General features: G+C 30.3%; 2 protein-coding genes across 2 annotated transcripts; both read left to right on the forward strand.

Annotated features, from left to right (window-relative positions):
- Positions 1-1,662: 1,662 nt before the first annotated feature.
- Positions 1,663-19,196, forward strand: LOC148310692 (uncharacterized). Its single transcript, XM_088258023.1, has 13 exons — positions 1,663-1,708; positions 2,691-2,847; positions 3,477-3,625; positions 4,607-4,855; positions 5,980-6,319; positions 7,328-7,366; positions 11,037-11,185; positions 12,087-12,332; positions 13,376-13,709; positions 17,044-17,192; positions 17,777-18,022; positions 18,626-18,814; positions 19,132-19,196. The coding sequence occupies exons 1-13, from the start codon at positions 1,663-1,665 to the stop codon at positions 19,194-19,196; spliced, it is 2,358 nt and encodes a 785-aa protein (XP_088114149.1).
- A 4,140-nt stretch (positions 19,197-23,336) lies between these two features.
- Positions 23,337-24,578, forward strand: LOC148310693 (lipase member I-like). Its single transcript, XM_088258024.1, has 2 exons — positions 23,337-23,565; positions 24,223-24,578. The coding sequence occupies exons 1-2, from the start codon at positions 23,337-23,339 to the stop codon at positions 24,576-24,578; spliced, it is 585 nt and encodes a 194-aa protein (XP_088114150.1).
- The last annotated feature ends 1,742 nt before the right edge of the window (positions 24,579-26,320 follow it).

Consider the following 26,320-nt stretch of genomic DNA (forward strand, 5'->3'; position numbering starts at 1 on the left):
TAAATTTAAAAGTTGAAAGTGGACGTAAAACAGTCAAAATGTGAACTTTTGGATAAATGAGTGGCTAATCAATATATGACAGATGATGGAATGGTGATAAAAGGAAAGAATGCAAGGCTGAGATAAGTATAATCAACAAAATTAATAAAGGAGATGGTTTGGGCACGTGAAACGAATGATTGAAAAAAAAGCGATAGTAAAATAAATTTATGCGGCGAATGTAGTTGAAAGTATGTAGAAGCAAAAGTCGACCGAGGAATACATGGCATGGTATCTCAAATACTTAAACGTGGTCATGAGTTCAATTAATCGGAATAATTGGCGCCGTATAACGTTGAAATAATCGGCGGGTATGTATGAGGAGATGCATGAATGCGGAATAGATTGTTTGCTAAGACAGATTGGTATGGCGTTCTATTCTTTCTGTCTACCTCTGCGAGAAAGCGTTATGAAAGTTAGTTAGATCTTTTAAATTTACTTTGAAATTAAGTCTCAAAGCATTGATACGGCATAAATTAGGAAAATACAAAAAAAATTACGTCGAAAAAAAATTATATGATTTGTTTTAATTAATTATGTCATATGTTTGATACATGTAATTATGAGACAACAGTTTTAATAAATTATTACGGCTTGATTATTGGCTCTCTTTTGATTTTGACTGTAATTGTGATAAGAAAGTTTATTTTTAAATACTCTGACGTCAGTAATACTGATCAACATTACTATAAAATATTGATAAACAGATCTGTTACGTCATTTCGTGTGTAAGGACAGATTCAAGCTACCAATCGCATTTCGAAATTATTATCTAAAGCATATTTTAAGAAGTAAAAAAATCTTATAAGTCTAATTCCTTTGAATTTTAAACAAAACGTTTTTTCTAAAATGAAAATGTAGTTTTGTTTTAAAATCACTATGAATTTTAATTATAAAATGGAAAATCACAAAGTTAGTGCTTCAGATATATATTATAAAACGATTTTAACTTGTGAAAGGATTTTTCACTTGTGATGGATTAAATCATTTTTTTAAACAGCTTTATTACCGTCTTGGCAGCGCCATGGGTTGAACGTAATAGCAACTCACGCAATGCAAAAAAAATTGCTCCTGGCTGGCAACATACTTCTAGACAGCTTCTGCCGCTTAGCATTTTCAATGCATTGCATTGTTGTTTAATAGATTTTTAATAATTCCATTATTTTAAAAGTATTAAGAAACTGAACCTATAAGAAAAGAGTTCATTATTTTTTAAAATCTGAATGAGCCACAGCAACGCATTATTGTGTAGAGCTAATACAATTTGTAATAATCACCTAACTTTATACTAAAAACCTTACTTTAGGTACATTTATTGATTTTTTTAAGGCTATATAATATTCGAAGATGTAAATTAAATAACAATTACGTTGTATATATTGTGCATATATGTATTGTATTATGCAAAAATATAATTAAACGCCGAATAGATTATTTTACTCACAAAAGAGATATTTTAATGTACGATAATGATTTACAGTTTGAAAATTGATTAAATATATATTTTATCTTAATACAGTGTAATTGATGGCCTGTTATTGTGATTTGAACGTAATTATTCTTAATATTTATGCACGAATGGGTATAAAAGAAAAACTGTCTCTTAATCAAAGTACAATAAAAATGAAGTGTGCATTGGTCCTTTCAGTTCTTGTGGCTGCTTTTGCAGGTAATTGTAAAGTTAATATCATATTTTTTTATTTCCGAATAGTTTTCAGTGTAGTTATTTTCATATTTTTTACTAAATTATCTACTTAAATTATATATCATTAATTATGTATATTAATAAAATATATTATTTAAATTATTGATGAATTAATTTCATATTAAAACAATTACTTACATATTAGCGGGCTGATTGTTATCTTCCAACCAACTATTTCTTTAAAATATATCATGTCAAAATAAATGCTGTAAAAATAAGACTATTTTTACATTTGATTTAAATTATTCGCTTCAAAATGATTTCATTAAGTTTTATTTTTATAAGTTTCCACTCCTTTGCGAGTGAATTTGAGAAATTTAATTTAATTTTAAGATATAAAGTTATATTCTAAAATGAAAAAGGCACAAAAAACTAAAAATTTATTCTCTGTTTACTGAGAGTACTCGAAAAAAAAAGATTTATACTGCGATTTATAATATATAAATGCTAAAAAAAAGATTATAAAAAGCTAATTTCATGAAACATATTATTTTATTTTCATTTTTTAAACAAAAGGCTAATAAGTACTTACAGAATAATATGTCAAAAGTAAATATATTTAGAACAAAAAAAATAATTTTAATAAATAATTAAGTTCCTTTCATCCATTCAAAAATTAAATAATACTGAAAAATAGTTAAATCATCAAATTTCTGGAATAAATAATAATTAATTATAATAAAATAATAAATTATATCTGTTCAAAAATTATATTTTCAATATTGTTAAAAACACAGTTTACTAAAAATTTTTATGAAATGAATAAATAAAATGCATTACTGTCGACAAAACAATTAAATTTCCATTCATATTTAAATTCATAAAGCCAGGAAACGAATGGTAAAAAATAAAATATATCGATATTTAGAATAGAGCGTTTATCAAACGATACTTTTTTATAGTTTTTTAATCAAATTAATACACTACTAAACTTGACTTATTTTAGCCCTCACAAATTCGCTACCTGTTGACTCGGAAGAACCACGATTCGTATGGATTCCGGATAGTGAGGGTGTTATGCACTTTGTTGATATTCTGGATGATTCACAGCCACCATCAAGATTTGACCCCGAAACAGACATAATATACACTTTGTTTACAAGGTTAGTTTTCAAGGCAAAATAAAGGAATGGGTAAATGATCAAGAGTTAATTTTATGAAAATTGTTAAATGTTTACATTCTTAATTTTTGTCTCTGTTTTGTATGTATATGTGGTTAAAATGGTTAAAAACAAATCAAAATGTTTTCAAAAAGAACTCCACCGACAGGACACACAAGGTGGCTTGGTGGGTCTCTGCAATTTTATTTAAAAATATGTTTAAAATGTTATTTAAATAAATGTAAACAATTAATATTAATATTTTAAAACATTATTTCATTAAATCATAATAAATAAATTAGGAATGAAATAAATCAATCCAATGTATGTAACCTTTATCCGCAACTGTTTTTTGCAAAAGGAATTGCATTGAATTGATACAATGTTTATTTGATCGTTATTATTATTATTATATGAAGGCAATGAGATCCGCCTTTCATTTCAGGTACAAACGTACTACAGTTAAATATTAAATACGTATTTCAGTGATAAAACTTATATTTATTTCAGCCCCCATTAAGAATTGAAATCGGGTCCTTCATTGTAACCAAATACGCTTCAGTGTGGATGCCGACAAAATAAAATACATATTAGATTATATTAATTAAAGTTATTCATTTTTATATTTTTAGACAAAATCCGGTAGTAGGACAAGTAATTAAAAAAGGGGATGCGACAAGTATTGCGAATTCCAATTTTGATCCAACGAAACCAGTAAAATTCACTGTTCATGGTTGGACAGGAGATGGCAGCTCTGGTGTTAATTATAAACTTCGGGAGGGTACGTACAATTTTATATTAAAAATATAATTTTCTATCAAATAGATTGGAAATTAATAAATAAACATACCTTCACGTGATTAAAAAAAAATCATATTCATAAAAATTTAACCCTTTTTAGAGCTGCTATAGGTTTTAATTGATTTTTTTTATTCAGATTTTAGTTAACAGCCATCTTATGTGTGTAGATTACAGTTCCCATAACCAGGAGTATAGTATGTACGGCTTAAATGAAAATTTTCGAATTTTTATATGAAATTAAGGTATAATAAAAATGAAGTATTTTTTTCTCAATATTCATAATATTTAAAGCATTTACCTTGCGGTTAGTCATTTTTACTTATTTATTTTTTTTACAAAAATGTTTCGAGACGTCCCGAAACTGTCTAGAAACCTGTAGACATAAATATCTCGGTGAGTGGTTATATACTAATATTACTAACATTTAAAAAAATAATAAACAAAGTATTGTGTAATTTGGTTTGTCAAGTAATCCAAATAAAATTAATTGAAATTATGAGGTCGAAACATTCGTATTTGTAAAGCGCTATAGTACCGTATTGTCAAGTGAAGAGTTTGAACCCTCTACCGTTATTTGATACCAATTTTTAATAGTCGTTTAGGCTCACCAAAAAATATTATGTTACAATAATTTTTATATTCATGTTATCTGTGTTATTTTAAATTTAATATCATTTTTACCATAATTTTACTCTATTGCTTATATAATTATAAAATATCTCATGTTAGTTGATTTTTAGGCACTTTTCGATGCTTTTTATTTATTAATTGATATAAATTTAAATTATTTGTTTTGGTTAACTGGTATACTCTTTTTTATACTGCATTGTTGCACGTGTTAAGATGTACCCTACATAATTAATAAACTCTACACAATTCAACGTCCCAAGTGAACTTCTCTCAAATTTGTTACATAGAAATAAAATATTTTTACAACACATTTTGGTGTAATTTTTTTCAGCTTACCTCAGCAAAATGGATGTTAACGTTATAGTAGTGGACTGGGCGGTAGGCGCTCAGATCATTAATTATGCCCAAGCTGTTAGGAATGTCCGCGAGGGAGGTCCAAGCTTGGGAAGTTTTGTAGACTGGCTGAATACCCTTGGAATGAGCTTCTCCAACGTACATCTCATAGGCCATAGTCTTGGCGGGCAATTTGTTGGCATTGCTGCCAGATCTTGTCAAAGGGGAGTAGTGGAATACGTCACATGTAAGTTATTTATTTTATTTTAATAATTTAGTTTCCAAAAAGCTGTCGAAAAGTTGGAAATATGAAAAATATTAGAATTAGTTGTGTAAACTATAAACAATATCTTCTTTTATGTTCCCACTTAGTACTCTACAGAACACTTGACTTTTATTTGGAACTTAAACAACACGAGAGTAAAAGAATAATTGTCTTCTTCTATAATGTAGAGGCAGCGGAGGTCTGGGGTTCGATTCTAAGGGGATGTCAAAATGACTATAAGTGATTTTTCACTCTTACATATATTTTATATTATCCTTTACTGGTACCTGAAACGCAGAGCTGATAACCTTAAAAATAATAATAATAATAAACCCTTATCCGCACCCAATGGTGCATAGGGTGCTGCGTCATATAAACGCAGTGTTATCTTGATCGTTTACACATGAAGGAAAGGTGATCAGCCATCCGCTTCAGGTACCAGTCCAGGGTAATATTAAATAAGTATTACAGTGAAAAAATCACTTATATTTATTTTACCCCCCTTGAGAATCGAACCCGAGACCTCCAGAACGGTAGCCGAGCGTGCTGACCATTACACTGCGGAGGCGGACAAACCTTACTTTCACGTATTTTATTATCAAGCATTATTCTAAGCATCATTGAATGCGTATAAGGATTATAAAAAATAAAACGTAACAAATACATGTATCAAATACTGCAGATTGAAAACACTCAAATGAACCAAAGATTTCATTTATGTCAGTCTAAAATACTTTACTCTAGGAAATAAGACTATGAGTACTTTACACCTTTCAAAAAACATAAAAATGCTTTCAAACAATATCAAAATCAATAGTAATTTTTTAAATAATTATGTTTATTTTTAAACCGTTACAGAAATATAAAAAGATAATTTCAATTGAAGCATAAATTTAAGAAGCGAGGTCATGAGTAGGATGCTTAACGTTACACAGTATGAAGATGAAATGATCACTTAATCTAGCCAACAACAGGTCGTAAGACCTGTAAATTCCTAGACTATAGACATATTCATCACCGATGCTTGAGATGTCAATATTTTTTTGTTGATATTATTTTATGTATGTATGTGGGATATGTGCTATATGTAAATGTTTTAATTTCAGCACTCGATCCAGCTTACCCTTTGTGGGGAGCCGATAGTGATCGTATCAGAAAAACTGATGCAAAATACGTGGAGGTTCTCCATACTAACTCAGGAATGCTGGGAATGATTGATGCAGTTGGCCATAACGACTTCTATCCTAATGGAGGAAGAAGTATGACAGGTTGCGGAGTCGATGCTTCCTGTTCCCACATGAGATCCGAAGACTACATGGCTGATTCTATTGATCACCAGGGATTCATGGCTGTTCAATGCAAGTCTGTAGACGAGGCATTATCTGGAGCGGCTAGCTGTACTGGAACAGCTCGACTCCATATGGGAGGAGCAAGCATTAAACCTGAGTAAGTTGTTGTTTTTTACTAGATAATAGAACGTGGATTGCCTTGTCACGACCAGATTTATCACAATCTTGAATCTGGTAATGTCAAAAGTCTACGTGTAGAGGGCATGTATGATTATTTTATTTTTTAATTAAAAATTTTATAGGACATTTACATAAATACATTTACATAAACGAGTAACATAGATAAGGTATATGTAATAAGCAGTTACAAAATTTCACATTTGTAATTTAATACATAAACCTGGAAGAGAGACGGGAGGGAGGAAAAAGGGAAAAGAGAAAGATCAAAGCTTATGTCAAAGACAAAAAATGTGAAAATAGGGACACACCACGATATGAATATCGACTTACTATGTAAGAATATCGTCTTACTATGTACAGATGTGTGGATGTGAAAGACGCTAGGAGTGTATATCAGGACATACGAGTATGGTATTCTATCCTCACTACCTACCTCAGCTTAGTAGCGGCGTCATGGTAGTAGTCGTAGTTGTAAGGTGTAATTAAGGATAGCCTAGAGTCCTCTAAAATATCAATGCGATGTTTATAACTAACTAACTAACTAACTAACCATCACGCCGCTTCTCTGCAGGGGTAGGCAGAGAGAATAGAGCGCCATACCACTCTGTCCTTGCAAACATTCTTCGCCTCTTCCACGTTCATGCATCTCCTCATACATACCCGCGATGTTTATATTCACTTGAAATACGAGTGTATATGGTTTACTGAAAGTTAAGTGAAATGTGGACAATCGGACAGGTAGGACAGGGTCGTCTGAAGGAGTTTGAGATGTGGTGCTACAGGCGCATGTTGGGATTCATTGGTCGGAACACGTAGGGAACAACGGGGTATTAAGCAGGGGAGAGTCTAGATGCTTACTAAATAAAGTAGCAGTACAGACAAATAATAAAAGACACCCGGCATGCTTCTTACGATTTCTGATGGCATGATTAAGAAAAATACTACACTGTGTTGGATATTAATATTTTCTTTCTTTTTATTTTAGAATGGGTATCTTCGCTCTGACGACCAATGCCAACAAACCGTATTATCAAGGATGAAAAAATTGAACCACAAATGTATCGTGTTATAAATTCTACATGCACTGAAAATGTTTTTACAAAGTAATATAAAATAATGTAAGGAGACAAATATTAAGAGTACATTGCGATTTACAATAAAAAAAATAAAAATATGTATATTGCTGTTTAATTTAATACGTAAAGATATTGAAACAAAAATGACAAATGTGTTTTACAGTATGTAGATAACACAAAACGTAAGTATTGTACATTGTTAAGAAAAAAGCTATCTGCCTTTTAATAATATTTTTGAAGTACTAAAAAAATAAATATCATGCAATCATAATATTTGTAATAATAATTTCCTTATAATTTTCGTATAACAGCATTCAAAATACGAAACATTCAAATTAATGTAGAACAACTTAAAAGACCATATATGGAGTCCAAAATGTATGTTCCAAAGATAATCATAGTACTTCTTTTATAGAAAACCCATTTAAATAAAACAAATTAAATCAATTTACTTTCATCGCACAGAACAAAAAATATCAAAATATTGAAATGCAACTAAAATAAATAAAATTGTTTGATTTATAAAATTGGTAGCAAAAACAAAGATTCTTGAATAATCCTCCATCGTCTTCTTTTGGCCCTTATGTAGCTTCAAAGTTTATTTATATTAATGTTCTAGATTGACGTGGCGTTTCGTAAATTAAACAAAGTCATTTCACTTTTTTGCGTAATATGAATACCAAAACAAATACAATTATTTTAGTGAAAATATAATAAAGATTCGTTATTCAGAAATCCAAAGTAATGTATCGTAAATTTTTTTTCACTACATACGTAATGTGTAGAACACCGGATAAAATATGAAATATTTGAAATAGTTTGATACGTTGTTCACAGATGGCTAATTTTAATAAAATATTTCAGGTTTATTAACATTGCTAGACCGTCCTTCAAAGTGTGCAGTTTTGCCAAATATTCAACGTTAATTATTATTTAGACTTACATCAGCCCTCGCTTTTGTTAGGGATGGCGCTGGTATAAAACGATAATTATTTTTTGTTTTTATGATTATTTAAATTTAATATTTACAGAAACAGTTTGCGAATTTTTGTCAAGTTTAAACAGTTTAAATACTTAACTTATAATAAAGAAAACATACGTTTGTTATCTTTATAATATTCATAGTCTAGGTCATATTATGGAATAATATTTAATTGCACCAGTTAGTATTTTATACTAATTAAATAAAAATAACCAGGTTTATAAAAACAGGGCCAAATAAGATAATAAAAAAAAACAAATATTGTTTTTTCTACATATTATAGTTCAAGTGCAGTGCATATAAAATACACACTACCTGATAACGTAACAATCGGTGTCACAGTTTTATTCGCAGTCTTTGATAATGAAAATAAATCTTATGATTGACTATTTCTTATTTTATATATTATTTTGCTGCTTTTCAACGTTATAAATAATACATAAGACTTTTGTAATAAAACCATATTATTACAGCAAAATTTATATGAAAGAAAGTAATCATTTCAACAAAAATGCCTTGATTTCATTCCATGTCATTTAAAATACAGAATAGAAAAATCATTAGATAGGTTGCAGTTAAAACATAAATTTTGTCAACTTCAAAAATTAATTTTATTATAATTTCAAATAAAAATACCACTTTTTCTTAAAATCTATTCTGACACGTGTCTTGATGCATTCCGCATCCTTTTCAAACACTGTAATGCGGAATGCATCGAAACACGTGTCACAATAGATTTTTAGAAATAGATGTGAAATTTAAATTAAAAAAGGTTAAACATCACCACAAAGTATCTCACGAATATTTTTTTTTTTAAATTGAGATATGGAGAATGAATTGATAAATTATATATTCCTTCTCATCAGAAAATTTGTTTCTTGTTATAAATTCAACTTAAATCAATAAATTTGATAATGGAGGTCATATTATACTGAAATGAAATAACTGCAAATGTAGTGCGTTTAGTATGTTATGAGGGCTGTGCTTTGTTGTCATACTACATGCATATGTATATACCACTCCATTTGAATGCAACGAAGTGAAAAAATGCGGGCGTTTCCGCGTTATTTATTGCAACGATATAGTGACAATGGATTTCAAATAATGTTTGCATTTGAAGATTATTATAAATAGCGCTCCACGGACGTGATTGACGAATATTCCTAAGCGCTCTGTTCTTGCCTATTCTTCTTAAATCACATCCGATGTCGAAGTTAACCGATTTTAACATATAAATGGATAAAACCATCACTGGCATTCACGTGTTCATATTGCTGTATTTGTATTTATCAACAGGTAAGTATCTTATTTATTGTAACTGCAGACGGTTGGTAGAATTCCATATTGAATTGTTGGGTAATACATCCAAAAGTAAACACGGTTATTGGATTGAAATCTACTTTTATTTACATATATACTATAATATGTGACACATTTCGTTTTATTAAGACATTATCAAACACCTTGGTGTTTTATAATGTCTTAATAAGACGAAACGTGTCACAAATTATTATATAAGTATATGTTAATAAATTAGAATTCAATCCAATAACCGTGTTTAATTCTGGATATATTACCTAACAAGTTAAGTATCTCTTCATTTTCTTACTACTTTTTCTTAAAATCTATTGTGACACGTATTTCGATACATTCCGCGTCATTTTCAAACACTCTATGCGAAGTTAAGTCTAAATTTTTTAATTGTATCCTTGGGACGTTAAAGAACAAAAATGTAAGAGCTGTTTCTTATTTTGATTTATTTATTATTTTTGTCAGTGGTAACATAGACAATCGGGAGCTTTGGTAAATGTAAATTTTTCTTCCTTAACATATTTTTTTCAATACATAGGTTTATTTTTCGCACTGGATCTTCAGCTTGCAACCAGTTTACATGCTAAATATCGCAAGTATCATGCTAGTGTCTCGAGTAATTATTTTTACTCTGAAATCCTAAAAAACTGATTTTATTTTTAATTAAAAAATCTTTCTTTATAGTTGTTTGTTGGAGTGAGGTAGCTAATGTTGAAGATAAACGTTTTGTTTGGTTTCCCGATAACAATGGAACAGTGCATTTAGTTGACTTGCAAGGTGATTCCCAACCCAGTGCAAGATACAATCCAGATGAAGATATTGCATATTATCTTTACACAAGGTATATTAAAAAGATGAATTTATTTCTATTAATTTATTCATAATTCAAACTGCAAAATATGAAAGAGAAGTAGATACATAAAAAATATACCATTTAAAATTTTTCACAAAATATAAGATATTGTTATAAAAATATGTGGAATTAATTTTAAGAAGTTATTGATAATCATTTTTAAAAAAATAGGAAAATAAAAAAGTAATCAATTAAAAATAATACTGAATAGATATGTTCAACATATTTTAATTTGTTATTTTTTCTACAAACAATATATTTTTAAAGCATTGAAAGCAGATTAACGAGGAAAGTTCCCATTCTAGGTCAGAAAATGGCTTCATTTAGTCAGTTAGTTATAAAATAACTCAGATTAAAATATTTATTTTTATGTTTATGTATATATATAATTTTATCACAAAACCAAAAAAACATGAATATGGTGAAAATAATCTTAGATAAGTGGAGTCGTAATATAAGAAAAATATTCCAGGAAAAATCCACAAATAGCTCAAAGGATATATAAAGGGGATGTTTCCAGTTTGAGGTACTCATACTTCGATAAACGAAATCCTGTAAAGGTCACAATTCATGGCTGGACAGGAGATACTACAAGTTCTGTTAATGTTCAAACCCGTATAGGTGAGGTAATGATAAATACATTTTATTATAAAAATAAAAGGATGATATAAGAAAAATTGCTTAAAAATTATGAGTAAACCATTTTGTGTAATTACTTAGTCATCAATAAAAATGTTTTATTCATTGGAATTTCTGTTTTTTGAACATAGTTTTTTCTTGACATCTTAACAAAGATGAAGAAGAATATGGAAGTCTGGCCATTTACAGGGCTTACGACCAGTATAGACTTGGTAAGCTTGGCTTGGTTATCAAGCTTATGACGTTCGTCAAGCCCTGTAAATGCCCAGACATCCACATTCTTCTCGATCTATGTAAAGATGTAAAAAAAAACTCTTCAATTGGAGATAATCCAGATTTGAGACACACTCAAAATATTGCACATATATTTTTTGACACCTCAACATAGATGAAGAAGAATTTTCAATTGAAATTTATTAAAAAAAAATGACATGTACCTACATTACAAACAATATATTCAAGGCGTATACATTAAAAAATAAGCAAGAAGACTTAAAGATGTAGAAGAATCCCGCTTCGGAAAACTCCTTCAGACACATGGAACACATCAATATTCAATATGGAAGTGTGGGTATTTACGGGGCTTATGACCTATCATAGGCTAGTTGAGTGATCATTTTACAAGGCAACATTCACCATTGTTGCATTCACTATGCTGAGATGTGAAAAAAAAACTTTAAAATAACTCGTAAGTGGAAAAAACCCAGATTTGTGAATAAGTGTTTGGACACACTGCAAATGTCAACTATGATCAACTGTCAACAGCAAATGTCAACTGTAATCGAGTCTCCTATCGAAATAAATTTTTAATAGCTAGTTTTTACTTTCATCACCATTTGTCACTTTTTGGTAAGATATAAATTTATCACTTATTGTTTTTTAGCATTCCTGAATGTCCTTGATGTGAACGTCATCATCGTGGATTGGTCCAAGGGAAGTGGAGGAGGTTACGCCGAAGCTGTTAAGAATTGTCCATCGACTGGTTTGAGCGTTGGCCAGTTTCTGGATTGGTTAAATGAAATCGGAGTTCCGTTTAAGAATATGCAAGTCATCGGACACAGTCTTGGTGGTCAACTGGCAGGATTCGTTTGTAGGTCTTGCGAAAGAGGACGCGTCGGTTATTTAACAAGTTAGTATTCATGGTACCTATCTCCTTTAGGAAATGCTGATTTGGTTGAAAAATAAAAAGGTTTTAAAAATATCCTATAAATACCATACTTTGAAACTCATTCGAGTAGATAGTATGCATCAGACCAAAAATAAAAGTAGAGCAGTTATTAAAATATTAAAATAAAACAGTTGTCATTAAAAGACTAGATATGAGTTTTTTAATGTAAACATGAATATCGTATTCATACAGGAGAAAGTGACCAAGTGCATTTTGTACAAAAAACGTGATTATTGACTATTTGATATCTTACTAGCTTAATATGGCCCCGAAAAAATCCCAAAGCGATTTTAAACTTGGAGGCATAATATATTGACTTATTAAAAATGACTAACTGCATTGATGTTTATTTTCTTGCCAAGCAAAAGTGACTTAAGTGGCCCTCCTGAACATTTTACGTTTTGTTAGTTGGTCACTTTCTCCTGTACGACTACGACTATGTTCTGTTTTCACCAACTAGTAAAAATACAGTTTTTTTTGTATTTTCATATGTTGATCATCTGTGGTTTTCAAGATTACAGATGTGTTATACATTTAAAAACTCGTAATTTAATTTAAATGTAATAATCGTGTTATTTCACAAAGTTAGTGCCAAATCAATAAAATGGGGGAGTTGCGCTTACGTTTAGACTTTAACTTAAAAGGGATATAAAAAACAAATGTATTGTTTTCACGGAGGAAACAAGCGATGAGGTATATATAAAATTTTGATGTTTTCAAGAAAAACATTTTTTTTAAATGTTCACGATCTATACTCGAAATTGTTATTTGAATGTTGCACTGAAATTTACGGTGTCATTTGTTTTTTTGTTGTTGTTGCTTTTGAGGATAATGATCAACCAAATATGATTATTTGTATATTCAACATTTTTTTGATAATTTGTTACTATATCTTTAATACGGTGATTGAATGCTTTATTTGATTAAATATGTAGAATCTTATATTGGTCGAGATGTTTTTAGAATAAGTTTGGATAGTGAGATGACCATGTTATTCTTCACAGGCTTAGATCCTGCGCATCCATCATGGGACGTGGATTCCGATCGCATTCGCAAGACGGACGCGGAATACGTGGAAATCATCCACACAAACATAGGTCGGTTCGGGATGGAGGACCGCGCTGGACACAACGACTTCTACCCTAACGGTGGTCTGCACATGCCGGGCTGCGGAGAGAACTTGGCCTGTTCGCATGCCAAGTGCATCGACTACTTTGCGGAATCCATAGACCATCGCATGTTCATGGGGAACAGATGTGAAACTGTGGCGGAAGCGACTACCGGGAAGTGCATGGCTGAAATAAGGATGCACATGGGTGGAGCGGCAGCTAAAAATGAGTATGTAATAAAGTCATTTTGAATTATTTTTTTGACATCTCAACATGTTAAGATGTCATTTTTGTAAAAATATCTCCTGATTGGAGCTAATCATGATTTTTTTAATAAATATTTGGACAGACTGAAAAGGTTGTAGTCATTTTGATTTATCGAATGATTCTTAAATAAAATGGAAATCAGAAATTGATGTAATTTTATTTCTGAAGAAACATAATTTTGATGGAACTATTTTAAAAATCAATAAGGATTCGTTTCAAAGTGTATAATTATTATTAATGCTGCATGAAATTTTAGGTTAACATTTTATTTTTCAGGATTGGGGTTCTCGTGTTGGAAACGAACGAAAAATCACCTTATTATAAGAATTGAATAACAACTTATGCCAATGAACTATGACAAAAGTAAACACGGTACAACCTGTAAAATACAGATGTGAGCGAATTATTTCAGAGAATATATAACATACAAAATATATCGTCTTATGTATTTATATCTAAGTTGTGTGAATGGAAAAGAATTTTCTGTATTCTTTTGCTTCGAAAAAAAAGTTAATAATATATTGAGTTCTTATGCGTCGTGATTCTCTATACTGAGGATCGTGACCATGCTTTCTCCTTATCCTTAAACTATTTTGTATAGTTGTTCTCTATCTCACGCGACACACTACCATCTGCATCGCTCTAACCACTGATGAACTTTTGGCAGCCTTGATTTGGTCAGTCCATCTAGTGAGAGGTCTTCAACTTTTAACCCCTCCCATGATATTATTTTTGACATATCATCAAAGATGAAGAAGAATATGGAAGTCTGGGCATTCACGGGGCTGACGACCATCATAGGCTGGTTTAAGTGGTCACTTTACACACGTGTAACATTCACCAATTTTACCCATTATTGATCACACTACTCAAATCCTCCCATAATCATTAACTATTTAGGGCTGTTATAATTTATTCTAATGATTTGTCTGAAAACCCAAAGGATTCGTCTGAAATCGACGTATATATTGAGTATGCATATTTAAAACCAAGGAAAGGTGATACTATTGTTTCATAAAAAAAAGAATGACAAAATGATTGTCACAAAAATTTGATATGTTAATAAGTGTGCCAATACTCTGAGTCATCCTCGTAACTTGAAAGAAAGACTGAGGAATTATTTCGATTAATTAATCTTTCAATTACAATCAATGAACATGGCTAGTGAAACGTGACTCGTCGGCAGGATGTTCCTTATATCTTTGGCGGAACGAACAACGACTGAAGGTACTAGTCAGAATCGCAGAAGACTTGCCAATTATCAGTAATTGGACCTCAGACCAGTGAAGGAAGGTAGAGTAACTGGAACACCTCATGGATGCGACTGATAGCAATGCCTTCTAGAAATATCAATTGGATTGCAGAAGATGCTTAAGCAAAAAAAGATAAAGTCCTGGATCCACAATATAATGGAGTGAACCAGGATTTATCATCCTGACGATCTCAATGTACAGTTGAGACATTGTTCAATATATTCCAGTACGGCAGAAATCTTCAGTAATTAAAAAGGAAACAGATGAAATCTTCGTTGAAAAAAAGTACGTTAAAAAATAAGCATTTTTTTATAATTTTATAAATAAAGAAATTTAGTTGCTACCTATTTTGTAGTAGAGTATTTGGTTACGTGTGAGGTATTTCCAGAAGATTCAAAATAAATTTTATTGTTTTTTTTTCAAACTCTTATATTCACTTAATACAATATTATGATTCCCTTAATATTAGGATCCCACATGTAGCACAGAACTAATCCCTTTCACTAAATTAAAAGGTTACTTTCCTTAGTAACTCCTTACATGTTTTCTAATTAAAAACAAATGATGTTAATATAAATATATATATTAATATATACCTAAATGTGCCTAATATTTAAGGAATGAAAATAATGTCCCACGTTTATGTGTGTTCATTAATTTCTCTTCGATTCGCAAGTCGCATTTTGAATGATCAATTAGTTCTGGGAACCATTTTAGGAAATCGCAAACATATGATGGACAGACTGTGAATAAATTATGTTACCTGTGACCTCATTTACTGGTCAACAATCTCTTTACTTACTTTGCAGTCAAGTGCAAGGTATGATACAGTAAATATCCACATCATCACTTAAAAAAACCTTTATTTAATAATCGGCTGTTGAGATGTTTAATAATAATAAATTGTGTGATTAATCCATTGTAAAGGGATTGTAGATAATGGTCTCCATCACTTAATAAGTGTACTTAAAACAAATTTGTGATTGTTCAGTGTATTTTACCTTTAAATAAGGATATTTCAGTGCCATGAGATTTATTATATTGAGTTTTTCACTGTTTTCCACCAGTAAGTATTATTATTGTTTTTACTTTCATAATTCTATTTCATACCAAAAATTACAATAAACAAAATAAGTAAAACATAAATAAAAAACTTAATGTATAGACATACAATACAAATCAACATACAATAATATCTTACATTTTGTATCAAATTATTTATCAAATTGGTATTATCTTAATGGAATAACACGATTCCATTAACAAACTTAAAAAAATTTAAACTCTTTAAAAGACTTATTTGAGTTTGTAAGTTACTAAAAATGTTCTTATCAACAGGTGAAAAAACATTTACGAGTATGTGCAACTTATTATATTTTGATCTTTTGATGAGAGCATCTCAGGTTCTCGAAACTACTCGTGTTTACATTAATTAACTTAAAAGTTGTATTTTTAGTATGTTTTTTTTTAAATATTTCTTTATACCTTGTAACAGTTTGAAAATAATAAAAAAGTGTTTTTTTACAAATTAATTATTAATTAGTACAAAAAAATATGAGAAATCTCGTAATAAAAAATATTTTGACTTAAACTTTTAAGTCAAAATATTTTAGATTTTATATTTTAGAATAAAAAATATAGGTCAATAGACCATATTGCTTAGCAACTTAGAAACATAAAAATACATTTACTAAATAATTACAGTTTAAATAATACGAATGTAGACATTTTAAAACGTTTTGTAAATCTAGAAAAAATATTATTAGTTGAGAATTCATTAAATTCTGTGTTCTAGCATTTGCAATTATTTTGAACAAGTCTACAATATACGATCCCGTATGGTTGGCGAGCGTGGAGACATTTCCACCTGTGGAAATCCCAAATATGACAAAAGATTTTTGGTCACTGTTTTACGATATTCACGTTGAATACAGACTTTTCACAAGGTGGGTTTTTATTGTAAAAAAATGTATTTATAATAAAAAATACAGTAACAGATAATATCTCAATGAAAAACGTTAATATTTACATAAATCATTATAGAAAGAATCCTGAAAAATATCAACTTCTTGAGACTGATAATTCCACATCACTAAATGAGTCTTATTTTGATAAAAGTTTACCGACGAAGGTTTTAACACACGGCTGGTACAATAATGGATCGAGTCCCATGCCTTCTAATATTAAAGAAGGTAAGTTTGTTCTTCATAAAAGTAACATAAAAATTTTGAGTTTTAGAAAATTATAATCGGATGGTTTTCTCAATTTTACAAAAACATATATTTTTAAATATTTCACTCTTAGTTTAGTACGCATTTCTTTTCAAATGAATAACTCGCAAACGCTCCATTATAAGAGATTTGTTTGTAGGTAGGATAGTAAGGACCAAGAATGTAAAAATTCAAGACTGACACCCACATTAATTGAAATGGATCTTTCTTGAAATTATTTTGCAATTGCCGAGAATCGAAACCGAATCGCCAGTTTCGGTGTCGATCGTCTACCCAACTACGCCATAGCTTGTGTCAAAAATGATACATAATATTATAAAAAAAACTATTTTACTAACTTACTATCATGCTGCTTCCCTAATCTATCTTTGCAAACAATCTTCCTTTCTTTTACGTTCATGCATCTCCTCATACATACTTATCCAGATTATTATTTCGGCTCCTGATCTGATCACTTTCAAGTATTTGAAATACTTGATCATGACCAAGTTTTCCTCGGTCTCCCTCAGCAATTTTTATATTTTAATTTTATATTTCCTCCCCAGCGTACCTCTCTGTTGGTAACTTGAACATCATTATTGTGGACTGGTCAACTGCTGCAAACGTTAATTACGTATCAGCCAGTTACAACGTCGCCAGTGTTGGTCGTCACCTAACCTGGTTTCTGAATTTCCTCATCAAGGAAGGAGTCTCCATGAATAATGTACATCTCATTGGACACAGTCTCGGAGCTCACGTTGTTGGAATTGCCGGAGCATTTGTGGAGGAAGGTCCTATCCATTCAATAACGGGTAATATTGTTTACTTTATATTTATTAAGTATTTATTTTAAAAAAAAGTTTATTTCTTTTTTCAGGTCTTTTACTTGTTTTACCTCAAGGCACCAAGTATCTGTAAATCTAAATATCTTTGTGTTTGAGAGAGCAAACATGATTTTTAAAAAAATCAATGAACGTTTAGGCATATAGATGCTTTCTGCTTATACCAGATTGAATTCTTAAATAAAGAAAATCATATTAATATTTCTTGAATAAATTTGTGTTATAAATAGTCCAAAAGAACTGCTTTGATTTTTTTATTGTTAATTATTTGATAAAAGTTAAGAAAAACATTTTTGAAATACAGAAGTTTCCTCGGGTCATCGATTATATACAAAAGTTAAGTATAGTACGTAGTTTATGTTGATCCAGAATAAAACACATGTTCAATAGATATACATTTGGTTAGGTACTTTAAATTGCTGACAAAACGGATCGATAATTGGTTTAAAACGCCAAAATCATTAAAAAAAGTCCAGAAATAAAATTAAAGTTTTCTACCAGTAAACGTTGTTCGATACAGAAAACAACCCCCCTCCCCTGTAAAGGAGATCTATGATTATAATTATTTTGAAGGGTTGGATCCAGCTTTACCGCTTTTCACGGAATGGAACAAGGACGCTCGCCTAGATAAGCACGATGCCAAGTACGTGGAAGTTATCCACACTTGTGGGGGATACTTGGGGTTTGCCAAGCCTCTCGGCCACGTGGACTTCTATCCCAACGGTGGAACTACCCAGCCAGGATGTGGATCTGATTACAGAGGTACCTATAATTCCGTACATATGCAATACACCCCTGGGTGTTCTTAATATAAAACAAAAAATAGTGGAACCTCTCATAACGAGTAATTCGCATAACGAGCAAAAAAAACTGAAAAAATTGCTCCCTTACGAAACGATGTTTTGCGTAACGAGTTACAGAGAAAGGGCAAGTTCCTTTTTCACGACATTCACTTTTATGACATTCCGGGACTTCCGCACCGGAACTCGATGTGGATAACTACGATATTGAAGAGCTTGTAAAAGAGCTAAATCAAGCTGACCACCGAAGAGCTTATGGAGTTGCATCGTGTTTCACAGCAATACATTTTGGAGGAGAGCTTGTTGATGGGGGAGGAGGAAGTAGCAAAGCAACAATCTTCTAGCACAATAAGAGAAATGCTGAAAGCATCAGAAAATGTAAAGAGAGTTTTTAAGTTAACAATAATTAGTTATTTGTCAAAAAATCAAAACTGTATTCCACGTTATTACACTCCATAATGATTAATAAGTTATTTTACTCGAATAAACGTTTAAAAACAAAAACAAAAAAAGAATGTTGTTTCGGCATGGAACGCATTATCGAATTTTACGTTGATTTCTACGGGAAAAATGTTTCGCTTAACGAGTAAGGTGCTGGAACGAATTATGCTCGTTATAAGAGGTTCCACTATACCTTATTTTATTAATATTTTTCCTTTGTACATAAAAAGAGTTCAAATGAGAACTATGCATAATAAATATTAATTTTTGATTGACGAAAGGTACTAATTAATATTTTTTACAGGATTTTGCGCCCATAATCGCTCCCATAGATTTTTTGCCGAGTCGATATTTTTAGATGTAAACTTTGTCGCTACCCGCTGTGAGAGTTATGAAAACATAGTAAATGGATGCTGCGAACCAACTGGGGAGACCCTCAATATGGGTGGATTTGATATAAATGAGGGGTGAGTATTTTAAGGTGGTATGGACACGTGGAGCGAATGGATAACGAGTTCATTAGTAAGAAAGTATATATGTCGAGTGTGAGCGGAAGAACAGAACGAGGACGGCCGAAAAATAATTTGCACGATCAGATCAATTAGAGCCTAAAATTTAGTAATGTCAAAAGTTTGCGTAATCGGAGGACATGTATAACTAGATGTATGAATGTGAAGGAAGCGAGGAGCATATGTCAGGACAGAAGAGGACTCTCCTTTCTGCCAACTCCTGCGGAGAAAAAGCGTGATGGTAGTAGTACTAGTAGAAGTGAGTGCCTACCTACCAAAATATATTGTTGTTTGGTCCTTCATTTCTTAAGTTTAGTTTAAATCAGCACTTTGTACCTATTTAAATATTCATGTAATAACCAATAACTATTTTTTTTATTTATGTTAATGTTTTCGCCAATATAAATCAATTAAATAACTAGTCCCATCTGTGAACAAAAAATCAAAATTGCCACAGTTTTAGCGTATGAAAGAGTACAATTTCATTAAAGGTGTGAATCCTTGCTAAGAATGATGTTGATTATGTTATTGATATGTAGATGTCTCTAATGCAAATATGATCTATATACGTTGTTTGCGTGTTAAGTATATAAAAGTATCTCTCTTATCACCCAAAGAGGTTGAAGAAATGTTATTTTTATTTTACGTATTTTTATTTAAACTTACTAGTGATAAATATTAATTGTGTATTTAATATTTACAGGAAGGAAGGAGTATATTATTTAACAACCAATAGTGAGTCGCCGTATGCTAAAGGATCGAAAAGAAAACCGCCGTTCAAATACTCTCATCCATTTGAAAAATGATATCTTCGTTCTCTCTGTTTAATTTTATTACACATTTAATATTACATTTGGTATAAAACTATAATCCTAAGCGATGGAAATGAAAAAGTGGGGTGTATTTTATGTTTATATTTTAAGTTGTTAATAAATAATTTATTGCTAGTGAATCGTTTAATTATTTTATAAATGCTACAAAAAAATAATACTTAAGGATCTGCCATATGTATAAAGATTTACAAAAAATGTTGGATGCTATTGTCGCTTTGAGAAACAACATCAAATTCCCTAGTCTTAATAAAACTTTTTTTTCATACATTTCAAAGTTATTTATTCAACATTGTTTAATTTCTTAAAAAGACGAAAGAGTGGACAGGAGTTCAAAGCGTAAAGTTTAATAAATTTACGAATTTTTATTTACTACTTTTTTACTTAATATATCATGCATATTTGATGTTGCTTTATATTACTTTTATCTTAAGTGGCAATATTAATTAACACAGCCGAAAAACTTACACAAAATTTTTCATTAAACAAAAGTTTCATTAGCTTGGCATAAGATCTAGAAGCGGAATTAAATCTCACAGTGTCTAGGTCTTAGAATCATGCAATATGAAAATATCTGGTACGTAATTATAAAAATAAAAAAACTTTTTATCATTTACAAAAGATAACATGGAAAAATAAAGAAATACGCTGTATTTAATACATGTACATATTACAACAGCCTTGAATTTTATATTAAGATATATTTTTTAAATTAGAGTAAGGTTAAGAAAAGATAACAAATAAATATATAAAGTCTTTGAAAATAAAAACAATAACCTTAGTTAGTCGAGTTTTACTCTCTGTAAAAATACTTCAACGATGACAATTATACTATTTTTAGTGCAATGTAATATACTTTTATTGGGTAAGTGGAAAAACTCAAGTTTAATTTGTTTTCTTAATACATCTTCAAAATCTAACATATTTAAAATATACATTCTTAAAATATCTTAACCGTGAGTATTTTATAAAAACCTTTCAATTTTGTTAGATTAATAAAAATATCGGTAGAGATATTAAAATATCATCTTTCAATGTTAATGATAAACGTTGTGTATATAAATTCAATTTGCTTAGTAAAAAATTAACGCTGGCAAAACTAATGGATTTTCAGCTGTCAGAATCAGTATCAATGCTAAATTCACTTGTAATATATTTCAGTTGTGAATGCAGTTGAATTTTCGGGGAAATTTTCCCCGTCCGAAGTGATGTATAATATGGCAGAATCGAGAGAATGGATACTTTTACCAGATGAAAATGGAAACATACAAAATATTTCTTTGAGCGAACTGAAAAAATCGGAATTTATTGAAAACAATGAAAATATATTGGACATCGAATTTTGGTTTTATTCCAGGTACATTATGGAATTTTTGTGAGAGTCAGTTTTTTTTCACGGAAAACGTTTTGAGCATTGTTTTTAATTTTATTTATTTATGATTATTATTGTAATTATTATTGTAATTATTAGTTTTATTACGGTGGGTACGCATAACACAAAGAGTATAAAATTTAAACTTTCTCTATGAAATCCATAATATGCAAATTATAACAACTTTAATTTTATTTTAATGTCATGACTCAGCAAAAACATTCGTAGTTGTATAGATTTGAAGTTTTGTATTTATCTTTTTTTCATAAAAATCTTTAAATATTTCAATAAACCAGTTTCTTACAGTTTCTTAGTTTCTTACCTTTGATTTGAAACATATTTTTAATCTTTGATTTGAGATGGTAATAGAAAAACAAACACTCAATATACAAGTGTAAAAATACGATTCAATAAAATCTCGCGTTAAAAGAGTTTATCATGACTTGTAAACGGTAATATCTAAACATGTTAAGTGATGATATTAAACGCACCGGGAGACCGCATACAAGTATCAAAGATGGAAAAACTACTACCATGTTTTACTGAAACAGCGTTAAGCAAAGCAGTTTTAAGCGGGGTCTTTCTATAATTTTTTAAAATAATTTTTTAGAAAAAATCGGGATGACCATCAGATAATAAATAAATCAAACGTGAATAAGACACATTTTGATGCGAGTAAAAGAACGATTTTCTTGATACACGGTTGGACACACTCTGCTAACAAATCTTACAATATAGAAATAAAGAATGGTAAGTACTTACATTATCTGATATACCATTAACTAAATAATATATATTTTTACTGACTTAATATATTTATCACATAATGATATCCACTCACTTCAAACTTCACTTAATTTCTCACTTCTTTATCTCGCTTAATCACCTTATTTTGAATATTTCACATTGTTAAATTAAGTACATTTCCTGTGCTTGTTGAAATCGGCTAGAAAAAAAGGACAAAAATAAAAGTGGTTAAAATAAAATTTAATTTTAATTTTATAAAGTTTCTAAAATGTGCCACAAATTATCTGCACAAAACATTCAGGAAATTATATTAAATTTTATAATAGAGGCTTTCGCCCAATGCTGACACCTTTAAAAACATAATGCAAATAAAACTGTATCTAATCAAATATTACACAGGAGTTCAATGTTTATTTTTGTGACGATGTTCATCAATAGGCAAAATCGGTTTTTATTGAAAAAATTCTAAACAAAAAGTCTGGAATGAAAATTAGATTTTTATTTTTTTAAATAAACACATTTAGCACAATTTTAATGTATGCTTTTAAAACATTTTTCCTTACAGAATATCTTTTCAAATGGGATATGAATGTTATCGTCGTCGATTGGAGTAAAATAGCCATCAAATCTTATTATCAGGCCCGTTTTCTCATTGAAATTGTGGCTGATGACGTTTCAGCATTTATTAACTACCTACACGAAAGTTACAATCATTCTCTAGAAAATATTCACATATGGGGTTTTAGCCTTGGAGCACACGTGGCAGGATTGACTGGAAAACGGATAACGGGAGGAAAAATTGCTAGCATTATAGGTATAGAAAATAATAATACTTTTGCTATAACTTTTATTTTTATTTGTTTATTTGGCACAAGCTGTACTCTTAAACAGCCATTAGTAGTTTTAACACAGCCTGATGGTAAATAAAAATTAAGAAAAAGGGAAGTATATATCTATAATACATTTTATAGTATATTTAAGCAGATGTCAAGAAGCACGCTCTCCGTCATTGTCAATGATAAGTATTGCGTGGATTACGCAATGGCATTACAACGGACCTATTCTTTTTTTCAGTGTAGTTTTGTGTAGATAATTTTGCAGCAACGAATAAGTATTTTGAGAAGAAAATATACGATAGATATCTATGCATTAACATAGATTACGACATGTCAATGGCTGGGTTAATTAATGGTTATGATACTTTTGAAAAAAATATTAACATTCGCGTTAAAAGTACTTTATTATTACTTATATTCGGTTCTGTATATATACAAAAACCCTTTAGTATTTGTGCAACAATGTTATGAACAAATGCTAGTACTGAAAATTTCGAACTCGAATTTTACTTAGTAGTTCCGCTATTTCTAAAATGTATTGTGACACGTGTTTCGATGCATTCCGCATCATTTTCATACACCGTATGAAAATTTAATTACTTAAAAAAAATAATTACGATATGTCTCGATTTCAGGAGTTGAACCAGCTTTGCCATTGTTTTCTAAGCACGTTCCTTGGAAGCGCCTCGATATCGCTGACGCCGAGTACGTAGAAGTGATCCACACCGCTGGAGGATATTTGAGCTTCATAAAACCCATGGGCCACGTGGACTTCTACCCAAACGGAGGAAGAAAACAGCCCGGCTGTGAGGCGGAGCTGTACGGGGGATGTTCCCACGCCAGAGCACCGCAATTCTTCATCGAATCCCTTAAGGATCCCGAAAGGAAGCTCGCGGTGAGATGCGAGGGAATGGAAGAGTTAGCAAGAGGATACTGTGCTGACTCTGGTACATATATGGCTATGGGAGATTTGAGAAGACATGTTCAGTAAGTAAAAATTAATAAATTAAAGAAAAAATAATCAATACAAACCCTTTTTCGCACCCTAATGGTGACCGTATATAATATACGAAGGAAAGGTGATCAACCCCCCGCTTCAAGTAATAGTCCAGGGTAATATTGAATAAATATTAAAGTGAAAAAATCACTATTTGTTTGATATATTTATAATATTTATTTGATCTCCCGCCCTGGGAATCCAACCGGGACCTCCGGAACGGTAGTCGAGCGTGCTGGCCACTACACTATGGAGGCGGACGTACTTTATTTATACTATATATCATAAAGAATATATAAAATGAAATGAGTTATTAAGAAACATACGTCAGTATGTATTTAAAGATGTATGTATGTTTGTATACACATATTTAAACGCATTAATACCCCGTTATTCCGTGTATGCAGTTTATTTAAATAGATAAAAAGGGTCTAATATTAAATAATTTACGATGTGATTTAAAACAAAATGATACATAAAAATGTTGAAACTTGTCAAATATTAAATAATTTACGATGTGATTTAAAACAAAATGATACATAAAAATGAATAAATTACTTTTTGTGAGTGTATTTTAAAACCAACACAAGACATAAAATTACTTGCATTGCAAACACTTACACAAATTATATAAAGCAATATTTTTAATAATTTTATATGAATTTTGAAGAAATATAAAAAAATAATGAAATAATTGTTAAATATATTGATTGATGAGTATTTAATTATTTTCAGAGAAAAGTTCTTTGGTGTGTATTGGATTCGAATATAAGGAGTCAAGTTACTTTGTTATTGATTTCGCTAAGCAAAAACCAGGAACTGACCACACATAACGCAACGCATTATGATATTAATTTTGGAATTTGAGTGGTATCAAGAGTATCATTCATATGGTAAATCTCCGTTTTCCATAAAAACGTATTAACAATACGATTTGGAATCAAATCAAATACCGCCACCAAATATGTTATTTATCTTAATTGTTGTGTGTACATTAATGAATAGTGTAAATTTGGGTAAATTAACCTATTATTCATAGTGTTTTTTTTTGGTTAATATATCCAAAATTAAACATGGTTTTTGGATTGAATTAAACTTTTATTTAAATGTATACAATGATGTACCTATATTATGACACGTTTCGTCTTATTGAGACATTATCAAAATGACTAAAAATATTTGCAAAATGTCCTTATATACTAACAATAATTGCTATTATTAAATATAATTAGGTCAAGGTGTACATAAAATGGGGGATTTCAGTGGGTAATATGGATTTCCAATATTACCAGTCCATGGTAGTATTGGATATTTATTCAATACTACCATGGACTGGTACCTGAAGCGGAGGGCTGATCACCTTTCCTTCATGTGTAAAACGATCATGATAACACTGTGGTAACACTGTAAGACACAGTGCCCTATGCACTATTGGGGTGCGGATAAGGGTTTCATTTTATTATTATATGGATTTCACATTATCTACAGAAATACCAACTTATAATATTTAATAATAGAAATTATTTTTAGCATATAAGGACATTTCGCAAATATTTTTAATCAGTTTGATAATGTTTTAATAAGACTAAACGCGTCACAATATGCGTCATTGTATACATTAAAATAAAAATAGGATTCTATATAATAACCTTGCTAATTTTGGATATATTACCCAATAAATAAAAAATGGAATTCAACCAATTGTCTGCAGTTAGAATAAATAAGTGTTATATGAT

Source organism: Brachycentrus maculatus, unplaced genomic scaffold, assembly GCF_059751285.1.
Source record: "Brachycentrus maculatus isolate JH-2025_06_01 unplaced genomic scaffold, ASM5975128v1 h1tg000089l, whole genome shotgun sequence".
NCBI lineage: Eukaryota > Metazoa > Arthropoda > Insecta > Trichoptera > Brachycentridae > Brachycentrus > Brachycentrus maculatus.

Bases quoted from the DNA above. Each gene is read 5' to 3' on its own strand.
- LOC148310693 (XM_088258024.1), top strand. From the start codon at position 23,337: ATGAATGTTATCGTCGTCGATTGGAGTAAAATAGCCATCAAATCTTAT. The intron at 23,566-24,222 runs GTATAGAAAATA...TCTCGATTTCAG, and splicing joins AAAAATTGCTAGCATTATAG to GAGTTGAACCAGCTTTGCCA.
- LOC148310692 (XM_088258023.1), top strand. From the start codon at position 1,663: ATGAAGTGTGCATTGGTCCTTTCAGTTCTTGTGGCTGCTTTTGCAG. The intron at 3,626-4,606 runs GTACGTACAATT...AATTTTTTTCAG, and splicing joins TAATTATAAACTTCGGGAGG to CTTACCTCAGCAAAATGGAT. The intron at 4,856-5,979 runs GTAAGTTATTTA...TTTTAATTTCAG, and splicing joins AGTAGTGGAATACGTCACAT to CACTCGATCCAGCTTACCCT.